The following is an 18,352-nucleotide window of genomic DNA, read 5'->3' on the forward strand; positions in this document are numbered from 1 at the left end:
ATTATTAGTATTTGCCAAATGCCAGAATAATATGAGAGAGAGAGAGAGAGAGAGAGAGAGAGAATGTTTTAAGGCATCTTTATTACCTACTGCAAAGTCAACAGTTTACATACACTTAGATTACTAAACAATTCTAGACTGCCGATATGATGAGGTCATGTGTGGAAGCTTCTGATGAATGTGGGTGTATTTTAATGCACACCTGAAACACACTGCTTCTTTTCGTTGCATCATGGGAAAGTCTCAAGAAAACAACCAAGATATCAGGAAGACAATTGTAGACCTGTACAAGTCTGGCTCATCCTTGGGTACAATTCCAAGATACCTGAAGGTGCCTCATTCACCTGTACAAACAATTATACACAAGTACAAACAAGATGGGAATGTCCAGCCCTCACACCGCTCAGGAAGGAGACGGGTTCTGTGACAATACTGTAGCAACATCTCAAGACATCAGCCAGGAAGTTAACCCCTTCACGACCCAGCCACTTTTTGCAATTCTGACCAGTGTCCCTTTATGAGGTAATAACTCAGGAAAGCTTCAAGAGATCCTAGCGATTCTGAGAATATTTTTCTGTGACATATTGGGCTTCATGTTAGTGGTAAATTTAGGTCAATAATTTGTGTGTTTATTTGTGAAAAAAAATCAGAAATTTGGCGAAAATTTTGCAATTTTCAAATTTTGATTCTGTTAAACCAGAGAGTTATGTGACACAAAATAGTTAATAAATAAAATTTTCCACATGTCTACTTTACATCAGCACAATTTTGGAAACAAATTTTTTTTTGTTAGGAAGTTATAAGGGTTAAAAGTTGACCAGCGATTTCTCATTTTTACAACAAAATTTACAAAACCATTTTTTTAGGGATCACATCATATTTTGAAGTCACTTTGAGGGGTCTATATGGCAGAAAATCCCCAAAAGTGACACCATTCTAAAAACTGCACCCCTCAAGATGATCAAAACCACATTCAAGAAGATTATTAACCCTTCAGGTGCTTCACAGCAGCAGAAGCAACATGGAAGGAAAAAAATAAACATTTAACTTTTCAGTCTCAAAAATGATCTTTTAGCAACACTATTTTCCCAAGGGTAAAAGGAGAAAGTTGTTGTCCAATTTGTCCTGAGTACGCTGAAACCCCATATATGGGGGGGAACCACTGTTTGGATGCATGGCAGGGCTCGGAAGGGAAGGAGCGCCATTTGACTTTTTGGATGGAAAATTAGCTCCAATCGCTAGCAGACACCATGTCGTGTTTGGAGAGCCCCTGTGTGCCTAAACTTTGGTGTTCCCCACACAAATGACCCCATTTTGGAAACTAGACCCCCTAAGGAACTTATCTAGATGCATAGTGAGCACTTTGAACCCCCAGGTGCTTCACAAATTGATCCATAAAAATGAAAAAGTACTTTTTTTTTTTTTTTCACAAAAAATTTTTCTTTTAGCCTCAATTTTTTCATTTTCACATACGCAACAGGATAAAATGGATCCTAAAATTTGTTGGGCAATTTCTCCTGAGTACACCGATATCTCATATGTGGTCACAAACCACTGTTTGGACGCACGGCAGGGCTCGAAAGGGAAGGAGCGCCATTTGACTTTTTGAATCGAAAATTAGTTCCAATCGTTAGGGGACACCATGTCGCGTATGGAGAGCCCCTGTGTGCCTAAACATTGCAGCTCCCCCACAAGTGACCCCATTTTGTAAACTAGACCCCCCCCAAGAAACTTATCTAGATGTGTGGTGAGCACTCTGAACCCCCAAGTGCTTCACAGAAGTTTATAACGCAGAGCCGAGAAAATAAAAAATTATTTTTCCTCAAATGATTTTTTAGCCCGCAATTTTTTATTTTCACAAGGGTAACAGGAGAAATTGGACACAAAAAGTTGTTGTCCAGTTTGTCCTGAGTACACTGGTACCCCATATGTTGGGGTAAACCACTGTTTGGGCACACGTCGGGGATCGGGAGGGAACACTGCTTGACTTTTTGAACGCAAAATTGGCTGGAATCAATGTTGGCGCCATGTCAAGTTTGGAGATCCCCTGATGTGCCTAACTAGGGAACCACTGTTTGGGCACACATTGGGGCTCAGAAGGGAAGTAGTGACGCTTTGAAATGCCGACTTGATGGAATTGTCTGCGGGCGTCATGTTACGTTTGCAGAGCCCCTGATGTGCCTAAACAATAGAAACCCCCCACAAGTGACCCTATTTTGGAAACTAGACCCCCCAAGGAGCTTATCTAGATGTGTGGTGAGCACTCTGAACCCCCAAGTGCGTCACAGAAGTTTATAACGCAGAGCCGTGAAAATAAAAAATCTTTTTTTTCCTCAAAAAATGATATTTTAGCTCGCAATTTTTTATTTTCACAAGGGTAACAGGAGAAATTAGACCCCCAAAGTTGTGCATTTTTTCCTGAGTACGCTGATTACCCCATATGTTGGGATAAACCACTGTTTGGGCACACGTCGGGGCTTGAAAGGAATGGAGCACTGTTTGACTTTTTGAACGCAAAATTGGCTGGACTCAATGGTGGCGCCATGTCACGTTTGGAGATCCCGTGATGTGCCTAAATAGTGGAAACCCCTCAATTCTAACTCAACCCTAACCCTAACCCCAAGTCCAACAACCCTAACCTCAACCATGTCCAACCCCAACCCCAACCCCCAACTCCAACCCCAACCCCCAACTCCAACCCCAACCCCCAACTCCAACCCCAACCCCCAACTCCAACCCCAACCCCCAACTCCAACCCCAACCCCCAACTCCAACCCCAACCCCCAACTCCAACCCCAACCCCCAACTCCAACCCCAACCCCCAACTCCAACCCCAACCCCCAACTCCAACCCCAACCCCCAACTCCAACCCCAACCCCCAACTCCAACCCCAACCCCCAACTCCAACCCTAACCCCCAACTCCAACCCTAACCCCCAACTCCAACCCTAACCCCCAACTCCAACCCTAACCCCCAACTCCAACCCTAACCCCCAACTCCAACCCTAACCCCCAACTCCAACCCTAACCCCCAACTCCAACCCTAACCCCCAACTCCAACCCTAACCCCCAACTCCAACCCTAACCCCCAACTCCAACCCTAACCCCCAACTCCAACCCTAACCCCCAACTCCAACCCTAACCCCCAACTCCAACCCTAACCCCCAACTCCAACCCTAACCCCCAACTCCAACCCTAACCCCCAACTCCAACCCTAACCCCCAACTCCAACCCTAACCCCCAACTCCAACCCTAACCCCCAACTCCAACCCTAACCCCCAACTCCAACCCTAACCCCCAACTCCAACCCTAACCCCCAACTCCAACCCTAACCCCCAACTCCAACCCTAACCCCCAACTCCAACCCTAACCCCCAACTCCAACCCTAACCCCCAACTCCAACCCTAACCCCCAACTCCAACCCTAACCCCCAACTCCAACCCTAACCCCCAACTCCAACCCTAACCCCCAACTCCAACCCTAACCCCCAACTCCAACCCTAACCCCCAACTCCAACCCTAACCCCCAACTCCAACCCTAACCCCCAACTCCAACCCTAACCCCCAACTCCAACCCTAACCCCCAACTCCAACCCTAACCCCCAACTCCAACCCTAACCCCCAACTCCAACCCTAACCCCCAACTCCAACCCTAACCCCCAACTCCAACCCTAACCCCCAACTCCAACCCTAACCCCCAACTCCAACCCTAACCCCCAACTCCAACCCTAACCCCCAACTCCAACCCTAACCCCCAACTCCAACCCTAACCCCCAACTCCAACCCTAACCCCCAACTCCAACCCTAACCCCCAACTCCAACCCTAACCCCCAACTCCAACCCTAACCCCCAACTCCAACCCTAACCCCCAACTCCAACCCTAACCCCCAACTCCAACCCTAACCCCCAACTCCAACCCTAACCCCCAACTCCAACCCTAACCCCCAACTCCAACCCTAACCCCCAACTCCAACCCTAACCCCCAACTCCAACCCTAACCCCCAACTCCAACCCTAACCCCCAACTCCAACCCTAACCCCCAACTCCAACCCTAACCCCCAACTCCAACCCTAACCCCCAACTCCAACCCTAACCCCCAACTCCAACCCTAACCCCCAACTCCAACCCTAACCCCCAACTCCAACCCTAACCCCCAACTCCAACCCTAACCCCCAACTCCAACCCTAACCCCCAACTCCAACCCTAACCCCCAACTCCAACCCTAACCCCCAACTCCAACCCTAACCCCCAACTCCAACCCTAACCCCCAACTCCAACCCTAACCCCCAACTCCAACCCTAACCCCCAACTCCAACCCTAACCCCCAACTCCAACCCTAACCCCCAACTCCAACCCTAACCCCCAACTCCAACCCTAACCCCCAACTCCAACCCTAACCCCCAACTCCAACCCTAACCCCCAACTCCAACCCTAACCCCCAACTCCAACCCTAACCCCCAACTCCAACCCTAACCCCCAACTCCAACCCTAACCCCCAACTCCAACCCTAACCCCCAACTCCAACCCTAACCCCCAACTCCAACCCTAACCCCCAACTCCAACCCTAACCCCCAACTCCAACCCTAACCCCCAACTCCAACCCTAACCCCCAACTCCAACCCTAACCCCCAACTCCAACCCTAACCCCCAACTCCAACCCTAACCCCCAACTCCAACCCTAACCCCCAACTCCAACCCTAACCCCCAACTCCAACCCTAACCCCCAACTCCAACCCTAACCCCCAACTCCAACCCTAACCCCCAACTCCAACCCTAACCCCCAACTCCAACCCTAACCCCCAACTCCAACCCTAACCCCCAACTCCAACCCTAACCCCCAACTCCAACCCTAACCCCCAACTCCAACCCTAACCCCCAACTCCAACCCTAACCCCCAACTCCAACCCTAACCCCCAACTCCAACCCTAACCCCCAACTCCAACCCTAACCCCCAACTCCAACCCTAACCCCCAACTCCAACCCTAACCCCCAACTCCAACCCTAACCCCCAACTCCAACCCTAACCCCCAACTCCAACCCTAACCCCCAACTCCAACCCTAACCCCCAACTCCAACCCTAACCCCCAACTCCAACCCTAACCCCCAACTCCAACCCTAACCCCCAACTCCAACCCTAACCCCCAACTCCAACCCTAACCCCCAACTCCAACCCTAACCCCCAACTCCAACCCTAACCCCCAACTCCAACCCTAACCCCCAACTCCAACCCTAACCCCCAACTCCAACCCTAACCCCCAACTCCAACCCTAACCCCCAACTCCAACCCTAACCCCCAACTCCAACCCTAACCCCCAACTCCAACCCTAACCCCCAACTCCAACCCTAACCCCCAACTCCAACCCTAACCCCCAACTCCAACCCTAACCCCCAACTCCAACCCTAACCCCCAACTCCAACCCTAACCCTAACCCCAACCCTAACCCCCAACTCCAACCCTAACCCCAACCCTAACCCCAACCCCAAGTCCAACCCTAACCCCAAGTCCAACCCTAACCCCAAGTCCAACCCTAACCCCAAGTCCAACCCCAACCCCAACCCCAACCCCAAGTCCAACCCCAACCCCAAGTCCAACCCCAACCCCAAGTCCAACCCCAACCCCAAGTCCAACCCCAACCCCAAGTCCAACCCCAACCCCAAGTCCAACCCTAACCCCAAGTCCAACCCTAACCCCAAGTCCAACCCTAACCCCAAGTCCAACCCCAACCCCAAGTCCAACCCCAACCCCAAGTCCAACTCCAACCCCAAGTCCAACCCCAAGTCCAACTCCAACCCCAAGTCCAACCCCAAGTCCAACCCTAACCCCAAGTCCAACCCTAACCCCAAGTCCAACCCTAACCCCAAGTCCAACCCTAACCCCAAGTCCAACCCTAACCCCAAGTCCAACCCTAACCCCAATTACAACCGTAACGGAAAAATAAAAATAAATATAATTTTCTGTATTTCATTATTTTCCCTACCTATGGGGATGATAAAGGGGGGATTTATTTACTTTTTTTTACTTTGATCACTCTGATAGGGTTTTTTTTCACAGTGATCAAAATATATCTGGAATGAATCTGCCAGTCGATTCGGCGGACGCACTGCGCATGCGCCCACTATTTTGAAAAATGGCGGCATCCATAGGTGAAGACTGAGGGACACCGGGGGGAGGGGGGGGAATCAGAGGGCAGGCGGAGCGGAAAGGTGAAGAGGGGAGCAAATACTGATGGCGGCGGTGGCGGGGGCAGTACGCCCCCCCGTCAGTCGTGGGGGAGGGGGGTCAGATCGTAGTCTCCAGCGATGGCCGATGATATTGCAGCATCGGCTATGGCTGGATTGTAATATTTCACCAAGTTTCACTGGTGAAATATTACAATTATTCTGATTGGCTGTTGAAAGTTGAAACAGCCAATCAGAGCGATTTTAGCCATGGGGGGGCAAAGCTACCCCCCCTGGGGTGATGTACAAGTCTTTCTGTACCTGCGGGTCGGATGACCATTCATTGACCATGGTCACCCGACCCACAGGAACATGATCTCCCCATGATGCCACATAGGCTTCACACGTCAGGAAGGGGTTAAAGCTTGGGCACAAATGGATCTTCCAAATGGACAGTGACCCAAAGCACACTGCCAAAATGGTAACAAAGTGGCCAAAGGATAACAAAGGAGATGTTTTGGAGTTGCCATAACAAAGCCCTGATCTCAACTCTATTGAAAATGTATGGGCAAAGCTGAAAAGGCCGGTGCGAGCAAGGTGACCTACAGACCTGGATCAGTTACACCAGTTTTGTCCGGAGGAATGTGCCCAAATTCCGAGCAACTATTGTGAGAAGCTTGTGGAAGGATATCACAAACGTTTGACCCAAGTCAGTCAGTTTAAGGGCAATGGTTCCAAATACTAATGAAATGGATGGAAACTTTTGACTTTGCAGTAAGTAATAAAAATGCCTTAAAACATTCTCTCATTATTCTGGCATTCAGCAAGTATTAATAATTATGGTAGTCATTATTGACCTAAAACTGGAAAGGATTATTCTGATTGCATGTCAGATGTTGAGAAAAACATACTATATAAAAAGACACATGCATGTAAACTTCTGGTTTCAACTGTATACACACACGCGGATTAGGAAGTGCTGGGAGATTAGAGCCCACAATACTCACTAGTCAGATAAAGTCTCTGTGGGGGAGGGGCAGCACAGCGGAGTCACCGTACACGCCATTCTATTACGGATAGCCACTCGGCCATTTTAGTCCTCCTGTGAAGCTCGGCCACAGATTGATCTCCACAGTGGTACGACAAGTTCTGGGGATGTGAGCGTGGCTGTAATCACAGGGACATCTTGTGCTGTGCACACACGCTGCAGAGCAGGCTGGCCAACAGTAGCGCCCCCTGCACTGGTGACGGGACGTGTGCGGATACAGGCAGGATAGAAGTTACTTTCTCCCTGTATCCGTGCTTCATTAAGATAGGCAGGATACTTATTCCATTTACCGGCAGAGTAACTCTATATTGCATTTAAAAAGCAAAAAAAACACTGCCTTGAGCTGGTGGCCGCTTTCCTGTTAGTGAGTTGGGACTGGATGGTTAAAGCAGTCAGCAACAAAAATATTTTACTTATTCAAATTATTTTTATTAAAGATCTTCTGAAAACAAGCATATGTGCAAAAGTCCCAAATATTCTGTATTTACCATAATCTAATTCGTCCATCTTTATGTCCTGTAGCAATGCAATCGTCAAAAGGATGACAGGTAACCACAGTAAATGTATTATTTGCCCCCTTTTTGCTTGTAGCACTTAGTGGGAACCTGAAAAAAAGTTACAATATTTTATCATGCGTACAAATAGAAACATTATCATAAAGAACATATATTTTAATATACTTCTATAATCCTACCTGGATAGCTATGACTAGAAGCACACAATGTGTTCACTGGTCAGTCAGCTGGAGTTGGAGAGACAAGCCAGTATCTATGTGAGGAGACAGTGCAGCCTGTGTACCAAACTACAAGTATCACTGAGGCTAGCCCAGCCATATGTGAGTAGTCAGGGTCAATATTGCTTATGGCCTGGACAAGGCTAGGGGTTTTATGTTTATGGCTTTACTTCAGTACTGTACACCAAGTGGAAATACACACTATTCCGTGTGTGATATAAAAAGCCCTGTGGTTTAGTGTTCCAAGCATCTATAAAAAAGCGTGACCCTACACATATAATATACGTATAACAACCATGCACAGACAACAGACACACCCCACACGTATAACATACATGCGCACACAGACACGCACAACACAACATACATGCGCACACAGACACGCACGACACATAACATACAGCACAGACCAAAAGTTTGGACACACCTTCTCATTCAAAGAGTTTTCTTTATTTTCATGACTATGAAAATTGTAGATTCACTCTGAAGGCATCAAAACTATGAATTAACACATGTGGAATTATACAATTAACAAAAAAGTGTGAAACAACTGAAAATACGTCTTATATTCTAGGTTCTTCAAAGTAGCCACCTTTTGCTTTAATTACTGCTTTGCACACTATTGGAATTCTCTTGATGAGCTTCAAGAGGTAGTCACCGGAAATGGTCTTCCGACAAACTTGAAGGAGTTCCCAGAGATGCTTAGCACTTGTTGGCCCTTTTGCCTTCACTCTGTGGTCCAGCTCACCCCAAACCATCTCGATTGGGTTGAGGTCTGGTGACTCTGGAGGCCAGGTCATCTGGCGTAGCACCCCATCACTCTCCTTCTTGGTCAAATAGCCCTTACACAGCCTGGAGGTGTGTTTGGGGTAATTGTCCTATTGAAAAATAAATGATGGTCCAGCTAAACACAAACCAGATGGAATAGCATGCCGCTGCAAGATGCTGTGGTAGCCATGCTGGTTCAGTATGCCTTCAATTTTGAATAAATCCCCACCAGTGTCACCAGCAAAGCACCCCCACACCATCACACCTCCTCCTCCATGCTTCACAGTGGGAACCAGGCGTGTAGAGTCCATCCGTTCACCTTTTCTGCATCGCACAAAGACACGGTTGGTTGGAACCAAAGATCTCAAATTTGGACTTATCAGACCAAAGCACAGATTTCCACTGGTCTAATGTCCACTCCTTGTGTTCTTTAGCCCAAACAAGTCTCTTCCGCTTGTTGCCTTTCCTTAGCATTGTTTTCCTAGCAGCTATTTTACCAAGAAGGCCTGCTGCACAAAGTCTCCTCTTAACAGTTGTTGTAGAGATGTGTCTGCTGCTAGAACTTTGTGTGGCATTGACCTGATCTCTAATCTGAGCTGCTGTTAACCTGAGATTTCTGAGGCTGGTGACTCGGATGAACTTATCCTCCGTAGCAGAGGTGACTCTTGGTCTTCCTTTCCTGGGGCGGTCCTCATGTGAGCCAGTTTCTTTGTAGAGCTTGATGGTTTTTGCGACTGCACTTGGGGACACTTTCAAAGTTTTCCCAATTTTTCGGACTGACTGACCTTCATTTCTTAAAGTAATGATGGCCACTCATTTTTCTTTACTTAGAATTTGTATTATGACAAGAAAAAAGCAGCTAACAGTTTATTCCGTAGGACTGTGAAAAATGAGGATGAATGAACTCATGGAGATCAACATCCAACACTGCGGAGACACCATCACATGTTTCTCAACGCAGTGATTCTAGAGCAATGCCCCCATCCCTTATGGGAAACATGTAAAATATTCAAAACACAAGACGCAGAGACACCATCACATGTTTCTCAACGCAAGCAATGACTAGCCAGGTCTTTCCCCGGGAAGGAACAACCACGGGAAGGGCAGTCTCCAATGAAGGAAACCACCTATGCCAAAACATGGTATCCATCCACAGACAGCTGATTCGGGTATTGGCCCTCATCAGTGTGGAGTAGGAAACTGGCTAGTAGGAGCAATGCCCTTCCCGTGGTTGTTCCTTCCCGGGGAGACCTGGCTAGTCATTGCTTGCGTTGAGAAACATGTGATGGTGTCTCCGCGGCTTGTGTTTTGTATGTTTTTGCATATTTCCCATAAGGGATGGGGGCATTGCTCTAGAATCACTGCGTTGAGAAACATGTGATGGTGTCTCCGCAGTGTTGGATGTTGATCTCCATGAGTTCATTCATCCTCATTTTTCAGAGTCTTTTACTAGGCATTGCTCCTACTAGCCAGTTTCCTACTCCACACTGATGAGGGGCAATACCCCGAAACAGCTGTCTGTGGATGGATACCATGTTTTGGCATAGGTGGTTTCCTTCATTGGAGACTGCCCTTCCCGTGGTTGTTCCTTCCCGGGGAAAGACCTGGCTAGTCATTGCTTGCGTTGAGAAACATGTGATGGTGTCTCCGCGGCTTGTGTTTTTTATATTCTGTAGGACTGTGTATCCACAAGACTTCTGCATAACACAAGTGATGGTCCCAACCCCATTTATAAGGCAAGAAATCCCACTTATTAAACCTGACAGGGCACACCTATGACGTGAAAACCATTTCCGGTGACAACCTCTTGAAGCTCATCAAGAGAATGCCAAGAGTGCGCAAAGCAGTAATCAAAGGAAAAGGTGGCTACTTTGAAGAACCTAGAATATAAGACATATTTTCAGTTGTTTCACACTTTGTCAATTATATAATTTCACATGTGTTAATTCATAGTTTTGATGCCTTCAGAGTGAATCTACAATTTTCAGAGTCATGGAAATAAAGAAAACTCTCTGAATGAGAAGGTGTGTCCAAACTTTTGGTCTGTACTGTACATGCGCACACAGACACAAAAGTATAACATACATGCACGTATAATATACATGCATACACACACTACACGTATAATATACAAACACACTACATCTATAATATAAATATACAGTGGTATGAAAGCATTTGCCACCTTCCTGATATTTTATTATTTTGCATGATTGTAACGCTTAAACATTTCAGATCACCAAACAATTTAAATATTAGACAAAGCGTAAGTAAAATGCAGTTTTTAAATGAAGCTCTTTATTTTTGTGGCCTGACTAGACAAAAGTTGAACTTTTTTGAAGGTGTATGTCCCATTACATCTGGTGTAGAATTAACTCAGCATTTCAGAAAAAGATCATCATACCAACAGTAAAATATGGTGGTGGAGGAAGTAATGTGATTCTCTGGGGCTGTTTTTCTGCTTCAGGACCTGGAAGACTTGCTGTGGTAAATGAAACCATGAATTCTGCTGTCTACTAAAAAATCCTAAAATGATAATGTCCTGGGATCTGTTTGTGACCTCAGTCTGAAGTACACTTGGGTTACGCAGCAGGACAATGATCCAAAACAAACCAGCCAACTATGAATGGCTTAAGAAAAACAAAATTAAGACTTGAGTGGCCTAGTCAAAGTCCTGACCTTAACCTCATCATGACTGGATGTATTTTTGGTTTCGCATTTTAGTTTTTTGCTCCCCTTCTTCCCAGAGCCATAACTTTTTTATTTATCCATCAATATAGTATGTGTGGGCTTGTTGTTTTGCGGGGAGAGTTGTACTTTTGAACGACACTATTGGTTTTACCACGTCGTGTACTGGAGAACGGGGAAAAAAAATCCAAGTGCCGTGAAATTGCAAAAAAAAGTGGAATTCCGCAGTTGTTTTTTTGTTTTGCTTCTTTACTAGGTTCACTAAATGCTAAAACTGACCTGCCATTATGATTATCCAGGTCATTAAGAGTTCATAGTCACCAAAACAAGTCTAGGTTCTTTTTTATCCAAGTAGTGAAAAAAAATTTCCAAACTTTGTTCCATATTTCGTGATGGCTAACTTTATGCATGCCGAGCTGACGTTTTTATTGATACCATTTTGGTGAGGATACAATGTTTTTAATACGATCTTATTTTAATGCAATGTCGCTGCAACCAAAAAAACATAATTCTGATGTTTTGACTTTTTTTTATCGCTACGCCATTTAGCGATCAGGTTAACCCTTTTTTTTATTGATAGATCGGGCGATTCTGAATGCGGCGATATCAAATATGTGTATGTTTGATTTTTTTTGCTACTTTTTATTTTGAATGGGGCGAAAGGGGGTGTGATTTGAACTTCTATACTTAAATTTTTTTTTATTTTTTTATTTATTTTTTTTTTTTACACTTTTGGCATGCTTCAATAGTCTCCATGGGAGACTACAAGCTGCCATAACCCGATCGGCTCTGTTCCACACCGGCGATGATCAGTTTGCCTGTATGTAGCTGAATTACTCACTTGCTATGAGGGCCGACCACTGGGCGGCGCTCACAGCAAGCCGGAAGTGACAACTATAGAGGTCTCCAGGAGACCTCTGGTTGTCATGCCATCCCACCGGTGACCATCGATCGGGTCACCGATGGGCGGATATGCGGCACGATTGCCGGAACTGCATGTTAAATGCCTCTGTCAGCGCTTGACAGTGGCATTTAACGAGTTAATAGCGATTATACACGAGGCTGTTGCGGGCACGTCAGCTGTTCAAAACAGCTGATATGTGCCGGGAAAGATGTGGGCTCACCGCCGGAGGCCACATCAAACGGAGTGTGTCCAACATCCGCGTACTATTATGCCTGATGTCGGAAAGTGGTTAATCTGATTGACATATTGTGGCATGATCTTAAAAAGGTGGGTTTTACACATGGAAACCATCCAATATGGCTGAATTACAACAATTCTACAAAGATGAATGGGCCAAAATTCCTCCAGGAGCGTTGTAAAAGACTCACTGCCAGTTGCTACAAATGCTTGATTGCAGTTCTTGTTGCTATTAGGTCTTTTTCACATTTCCGTTTTTTGACGTCAGTCAAAATCCGCCAGTTTCTGAAAAAAATAGATCTGCCCCTTTTTTGGCGGATCCGCTTTTTTCCCCCCATAGACTTGCATTAGTGGCGGATGCTGACCTACGGTCGTCCGTTGGATCCGTTTGACGGATCTGTGAAAATGTTAGCGGTTCCCGGGCGGACCAGACGGACCCTGCAACTTTTTTTTCGGTTGACGGGCCGATTTTTTTTTTTGTGCGCATGCCCAGAGGCTGTGCTCCAGGAAACATTTTAACCCTCAAATACCGTCCTGGAAGCGGCAAAATCTCTCTCTCCGCGGTGGCTTTAAATTTCGGCACTTTGAATCTTCCGCGGATCCATACTGAAAAGCGGTCCGCTGACATCCGTACGGAGACGGGTCCGTTGTTTTTTACCTTTCGTGGATTTCAGCTGACCGCCGACAACGGAAATGTGAAACAGGCCTAAGGGTGGCCCAATCATTTATTAGGTTTAGGCTGCAATCACTTTCACACAGGGCCCTATAGGTTTGGTTTAAAAACTGCATTGTGTGTTTACTTGTGTTATCTTTTTGGCGATCTGAAACATTTAGGACAGCTATGACCGTACAGTCAAAAGTGTCAAAAAGCTCCTGAACGTAATTACATACAAGTTTAGGACTTCATTTACTCAATGCCTGCACCAAGAGAGACTCAAGCTACAAAAGACCTCACTCATACTGTATATTCTACACCCTGGCCTAATTGTCAGACCTTAATCTCTTTCTGACATCGGGCGTACATTTACGCCGATGTCGAACTCCCTTCCCTTTGATGTGGGCTCCGGCGGTGAGCCCACATCTTTCCCTGGACATGTCAGCTGTCCGGCAATCGAGCCGGAAATCCACCCACCGGTGACCCACGTCAAGTGATCGCGGGTCACCAATGTGTTGGCATGACAACCGGATGTCTCCTGGAGACCTCTATGGTTGTCATTGCCAGCTTGCTGTGAGCGCCACCCAGTGGTGGGTGCTCATAGGCAAGTGAGTAATTTTACTACATAGAGGTGATCTGATCATCGCCTATATGTAGCAGAGCCGATCGGGTTATGGCAGCTTCTAGTCACACATGGAGACTAATAAAGCATGACAAAAGTAAAAAAATAAAAGTTTTAAAAAAAATATTTAAAAAATGTTCAAATCACCCCCCTTTCAAAATAAAATTTTAAAAAATTGAACACATATTTGGTATCGCCCGATCAATAAAAAAAGGATTAACCTGATCGCTAAACGGCGTAGCGAGAAAAAAAGTCAAAACATCAGAATTACATTTTTTGGTCACCACGACATTGCATTAAAATGCAATAACGGGCAATGAAAAGATTGTATCTGCACCAAAATGATATCATTAAAAACGTCAGCTCGGCGGCAGCGCGCAAAAAAATAAGCCCTCACCTAACCCGAGATCAAGAAAAATGAAGACACTACGGGTCTCGGAAAATGGGGCTTTTTTTTTTTTTTTTAAAAACGTCAGAATTTTTTTTCCCGTTTTCTAGTAAACGACATGGTAAAATCAATGGTGTTGTTCAAAAGTACAACTCGTCCCGCAAAAAATAAACCCGCACATGGTCATATTGATGGAAAAGTAAAAGAGTTACGGCTCTGAAAAGGAGCAAAAAATGAAAACGCAAAACTGAAAAAAAGCTCCCAGGGTTAAGGGGTTAAAAAAGTTAGCTATGAGAGGCGAAATGAAAAACAGATCTACGTTTGGTTTTAACAGAGAATGTAAAGTCATTCGGAAGACCCCGAGAATAGCCTCAAACAAAAAAAAACAGAGAACCAAACCACCCGGGTCTAGGGTGCCTATGACACCATACAAAGGCAATACAAAACCATCCTCAGGAGGAAGAAGCAGTTACATCTCCAGCAAACTTAACCAACTCCAAGACTCCCTACAACAGGGTTCCCCAACTCCAGTCCTCAAGGCCCACCAACAGATCATGTTTTCAGGATTTCCTTTGTATTGCACAGGTGAAGCAATTATCACCTGAGCAATACTAAGAAAATCCTGAAAACATGATCTGTTGGTGTGCCTTGATGACTGGAGTTGGGAAACCCTGCCCTACAAGACAACTCTTTCTGGGAACCACATGGGCACAATAAGCAAGAAAAACAATATCCAAAACGGCAACATCTGGCTCCAGTACTTCAGAGACCTCTATAAAAGTTATCCCGAAGGAAGGACAAAGCCAAAACAGGAAAAACATACCATATTTTTCGGACTATAAGACGCACCACCCCAAATTGTCAGAAGGAAAATGGGGAAAAAAAATTGTGTGTCAAATGGGGGTCCAACCTACAATCCGCATTCAGCTTACCCAAGGGGAAAAGGGGGGGGGGGAAATCAGCAGCGCTGGTGCAGATGGGTGTCACTGGGGGAGTTCGGTGGTCCAACGATATGACTCCCATCCCAGGCGGATGCGGTGGCCCCCGGGAAATCTCATCCCAGGCTGGAGCGGCAGGTTCGGCGGAGGTGCTCGGGGCTCCGCCAGCATCTTGTGAAAACCTGGAGGCCCCGCATATCCATTGCTGCGATGAGGTAGCCTCCGGGTGAATGGACGCCGGGGGCAGCACATGCACAGATTTAGATCTCGGCAACGAGATCTCAGTCTGAGCATGTGCCGGCCCAGCGGCCATTTTCCAGGACGCCACCACATCGCAGCAGATTGACATCTCGGCATCGAGATCTCAGTATGAGCATGCGCCTCCCCCGACGGCCATTTTCCCGGAGGCCACCGCATCCCAGCAATGGATACGCAGGGCCTCTGGGCTTTCACAAAATTCCAGCGGAGCCCCCCCCACCACAGCCGAACCTGCCGCACCAGCCTGGGAAGGGATTGTTATCAGCGTCGGACAGGGACCGCCGCAGAATTGCCAGACTCCTCCTGCCGCCAGTGTTTGTAAGTATGTTCCGACTATAAGACGCACCCCCATTTTCCCCAAAAAAATTTTTGGGGGAAATTGCGTCTTATAATCCGAAAAATACGGTAATTGCAAAACTAAAAGCAATGGAAGAATAAGTCAAACATTTCCCAAAACCTCTGGATACACCAATCATATAGTTGGAAGTTACAGAGAGAATCTCTTCTATAAGCTGAAGAAAATCCAGTAGCCTGGACGGAATGTCACCAGAAAAGCTCGAATACAGCCCACCAAACTACAGACTGCAATGGCAAGACGGTTTAAGATTAGCCAACGCTCAGGACGCTTCCCTCATACCTGGAACCAAGGCCTCATCACACCCATTCACAAGACTGGGGCAGGTACGATACTGCCAACTACAGACACACGTGTGTCAGCAGCAATCTGGGAAAACTAACTATATCCTGAACAGGATGATCCTCAGTTTTCTCATCGAGCATAACGTCCTTGGCAAAAGCCAAGCAGGGTTCATGCCAAGCCACCAACCACATCTACACCCTACACTGCCTTTTTCAGAGCCCACTACACAAAGCATGTGAAGATATACGATTGTTTTGAGGACTTTAATAAGGCCTTCTACTCAGTACGGCACCCGGGATGGTTTCTGAAACTGCTGGAGAGCGGAATAGGAGGAACAACATATGTCATCAATAGCTTTTACACCGAGAAAAGCTGCAACGTTAGGGTGAACGGGAAAAGAATGGCTTATTTCCAGCAGAGTCACAAAGGGCTGCAGTTTTAGTCCAACACTCTTCAACATCTACATCAATGAGCTGGGCAATGCTCTTGAATCCCCCTTGGCACCAAGTTTCACACTTCTTGACGCCCAGGTGATTTCTGGTTTATGCAGATGACCAACTGATTCTACCAGCGTCGGACTGGCCCACCGGAGAACCGGTGGATTCTCCGGTGGGCCCTGGCATCTGGTGGGCTCTGGCACCTGCTGGCATACAGGGCCAGCAGTTGCCTAGGGCCCCCGCTGCTCCAGGGGCCCCCAGCCAGTGGTGTGTCGCACACCATGCAGCTGCTATGGGGGCCCCTGCCAGCGGAGCAGCAGCGGGTGTCAGGAAGCAGTGAATATCATTTCAGGTCTCCACCCCCAGAGGCCCCGCCCCCAGCCCAGTAAGCTGCTCTGCAGACTACAGCTGTAAATCAGGGCCGGCGCCGCCCTCAGTCCTCTCTGCTCCTGGCTCACAGCCAGTGCGCGATGACGTCACTACATCGCGCACCCGCTGTGTGTCTGGCAGAGGGGGCAGCTCCCAACACTGAAGCCGGGATCAGCGTGGGAGCGAGGAGGAGAGGTGAGTATTGTGGTTTGTTTTTTTTTTATATCTCTCTCGCTCTCTCTGTCTCTCTCTATCTATCTCTATATATCTCTCTCTCTCTCTATTATCTATATCTATCTATCTATTATCTATCTCTATCTTTATATCTATCTTTCTATCTCTACATCTATCTCTATATCTATCTCTATATCTTTCTATCTATATCTCTATATCTATCTATTATGTCTATCTATCTTACTCTATCTCTATATCTATTATCTCTATATTATCTATCTAGCTACCATCTATATCTATCTATATATATCTCTATCTAATATCTATATCTATCTATCTCTATACCTATCTATTTATCTATCCGTTATCTATCTGTATATCTTTTCTCTGTATCTATCTATCTCTATATCTATATCTCTCGCTCTATCTCTATATCTATATCTCTATCTCTATATCTATTTCTCTCTATATCTATCTCTATAGCTATCTATCTATATATCTCTATCTATCTCTATATCTATCTCTCTGTATATCTATCTATCTATCTTTCTATCTCTATATCTATATATCTATCTTTCTCTATCTATTTATCTCTATATCTTTTCTCTGTATCTATCTCTCTCTATATCTATATCTATCTATATATATATATCTATTATCTCTATATCTATTTCTCTCTATATCTCTCTCTATATCTATTTATCTCTATCTCTATATCTATCTATCTCTATATCTATCTATCTCTATCTATTATATATATCTATCGCTCTATCTCTATATCTATCTTTCTATCTCTACATCTATCTCTATATCTATCTTTCTATCTCTATATCTATCTATATCTATCTAGCTATCTCTATTATCTACCTATCTCTATATCTGTCTATCTTACTCTATCTCTATATCTATCTGTTATCTCTATATTTATTATCTATATTTATCTATCTATCTCTATCTATTATCTATATCTATATCTATCTCTCTATCTATTTATCGATCTCTGTATCTATCTCTCTCTATCTACCGCTCTCTCTGTCTCTATCTATCTTTATATCTATATCTATCTATCTCTATATCTATCTATTATCTCTATATCTATCTCTATATCTATCGCTATATCTATAACTGTTTCTCTCTATATCTATCTATATATTATCTCTATATCTATCTATCTCTATATCTGTTATCTCTATATCCATATCTATCTATCTCTATATCTATATCTTTCTATCTAACACTATATCTCTATATCTCTATATCTCATTATCTATCTCTATCTCCATCTCTCTCTTTATCTATCTATCTATCTATTGATCTATCCATCTATCTCTATATC

The 18,352-nt window shown here is 45.5% G+C and overlaps 1 protein-coding gene across 1 annotated transcript in view; it reads right to left on the bottom strand.

The window, feature by feature from the left end:
• The window catches only part of WDR75 (WD repeat domain 75), a 120,738-nt gene that overhangs the window by 47,001 nt on the left and 55,385 nt on the right, over nucleotides 1-18,352 (bottom strand). Inside the window, exon 7 of the mRNA XM_073558124.1 lies at nucleotides 7,694-7,810. Within this exon, the coding sequence (XP_073414225.1) occupies nucleotides 7,694-7,810 (117 nt within the window). The remainder of the gene's footprint in view (nucleotides 1-7,693; nucleotides 7,811-18,352) is intronic.

The sequence above is a fragment of the Dendrobates tinctorius genome, unplaced genomic scaffold (assembly GCF_039654945.1).
Source record: "Dendrobates tinctorius isolate UK_male_01 unplaced genomic scaffold, ASM3965494v1 ptg000254l, whole genome shotgun sequence".
In the NCBI taxonomy this organism is placed as follows: domain Eukaryota; kingdom Metazoa; phylum Chordata; class Amphibia; order Anura; family Dendrobatidae; genus Dendrobates; species Dendrobates tinctorius.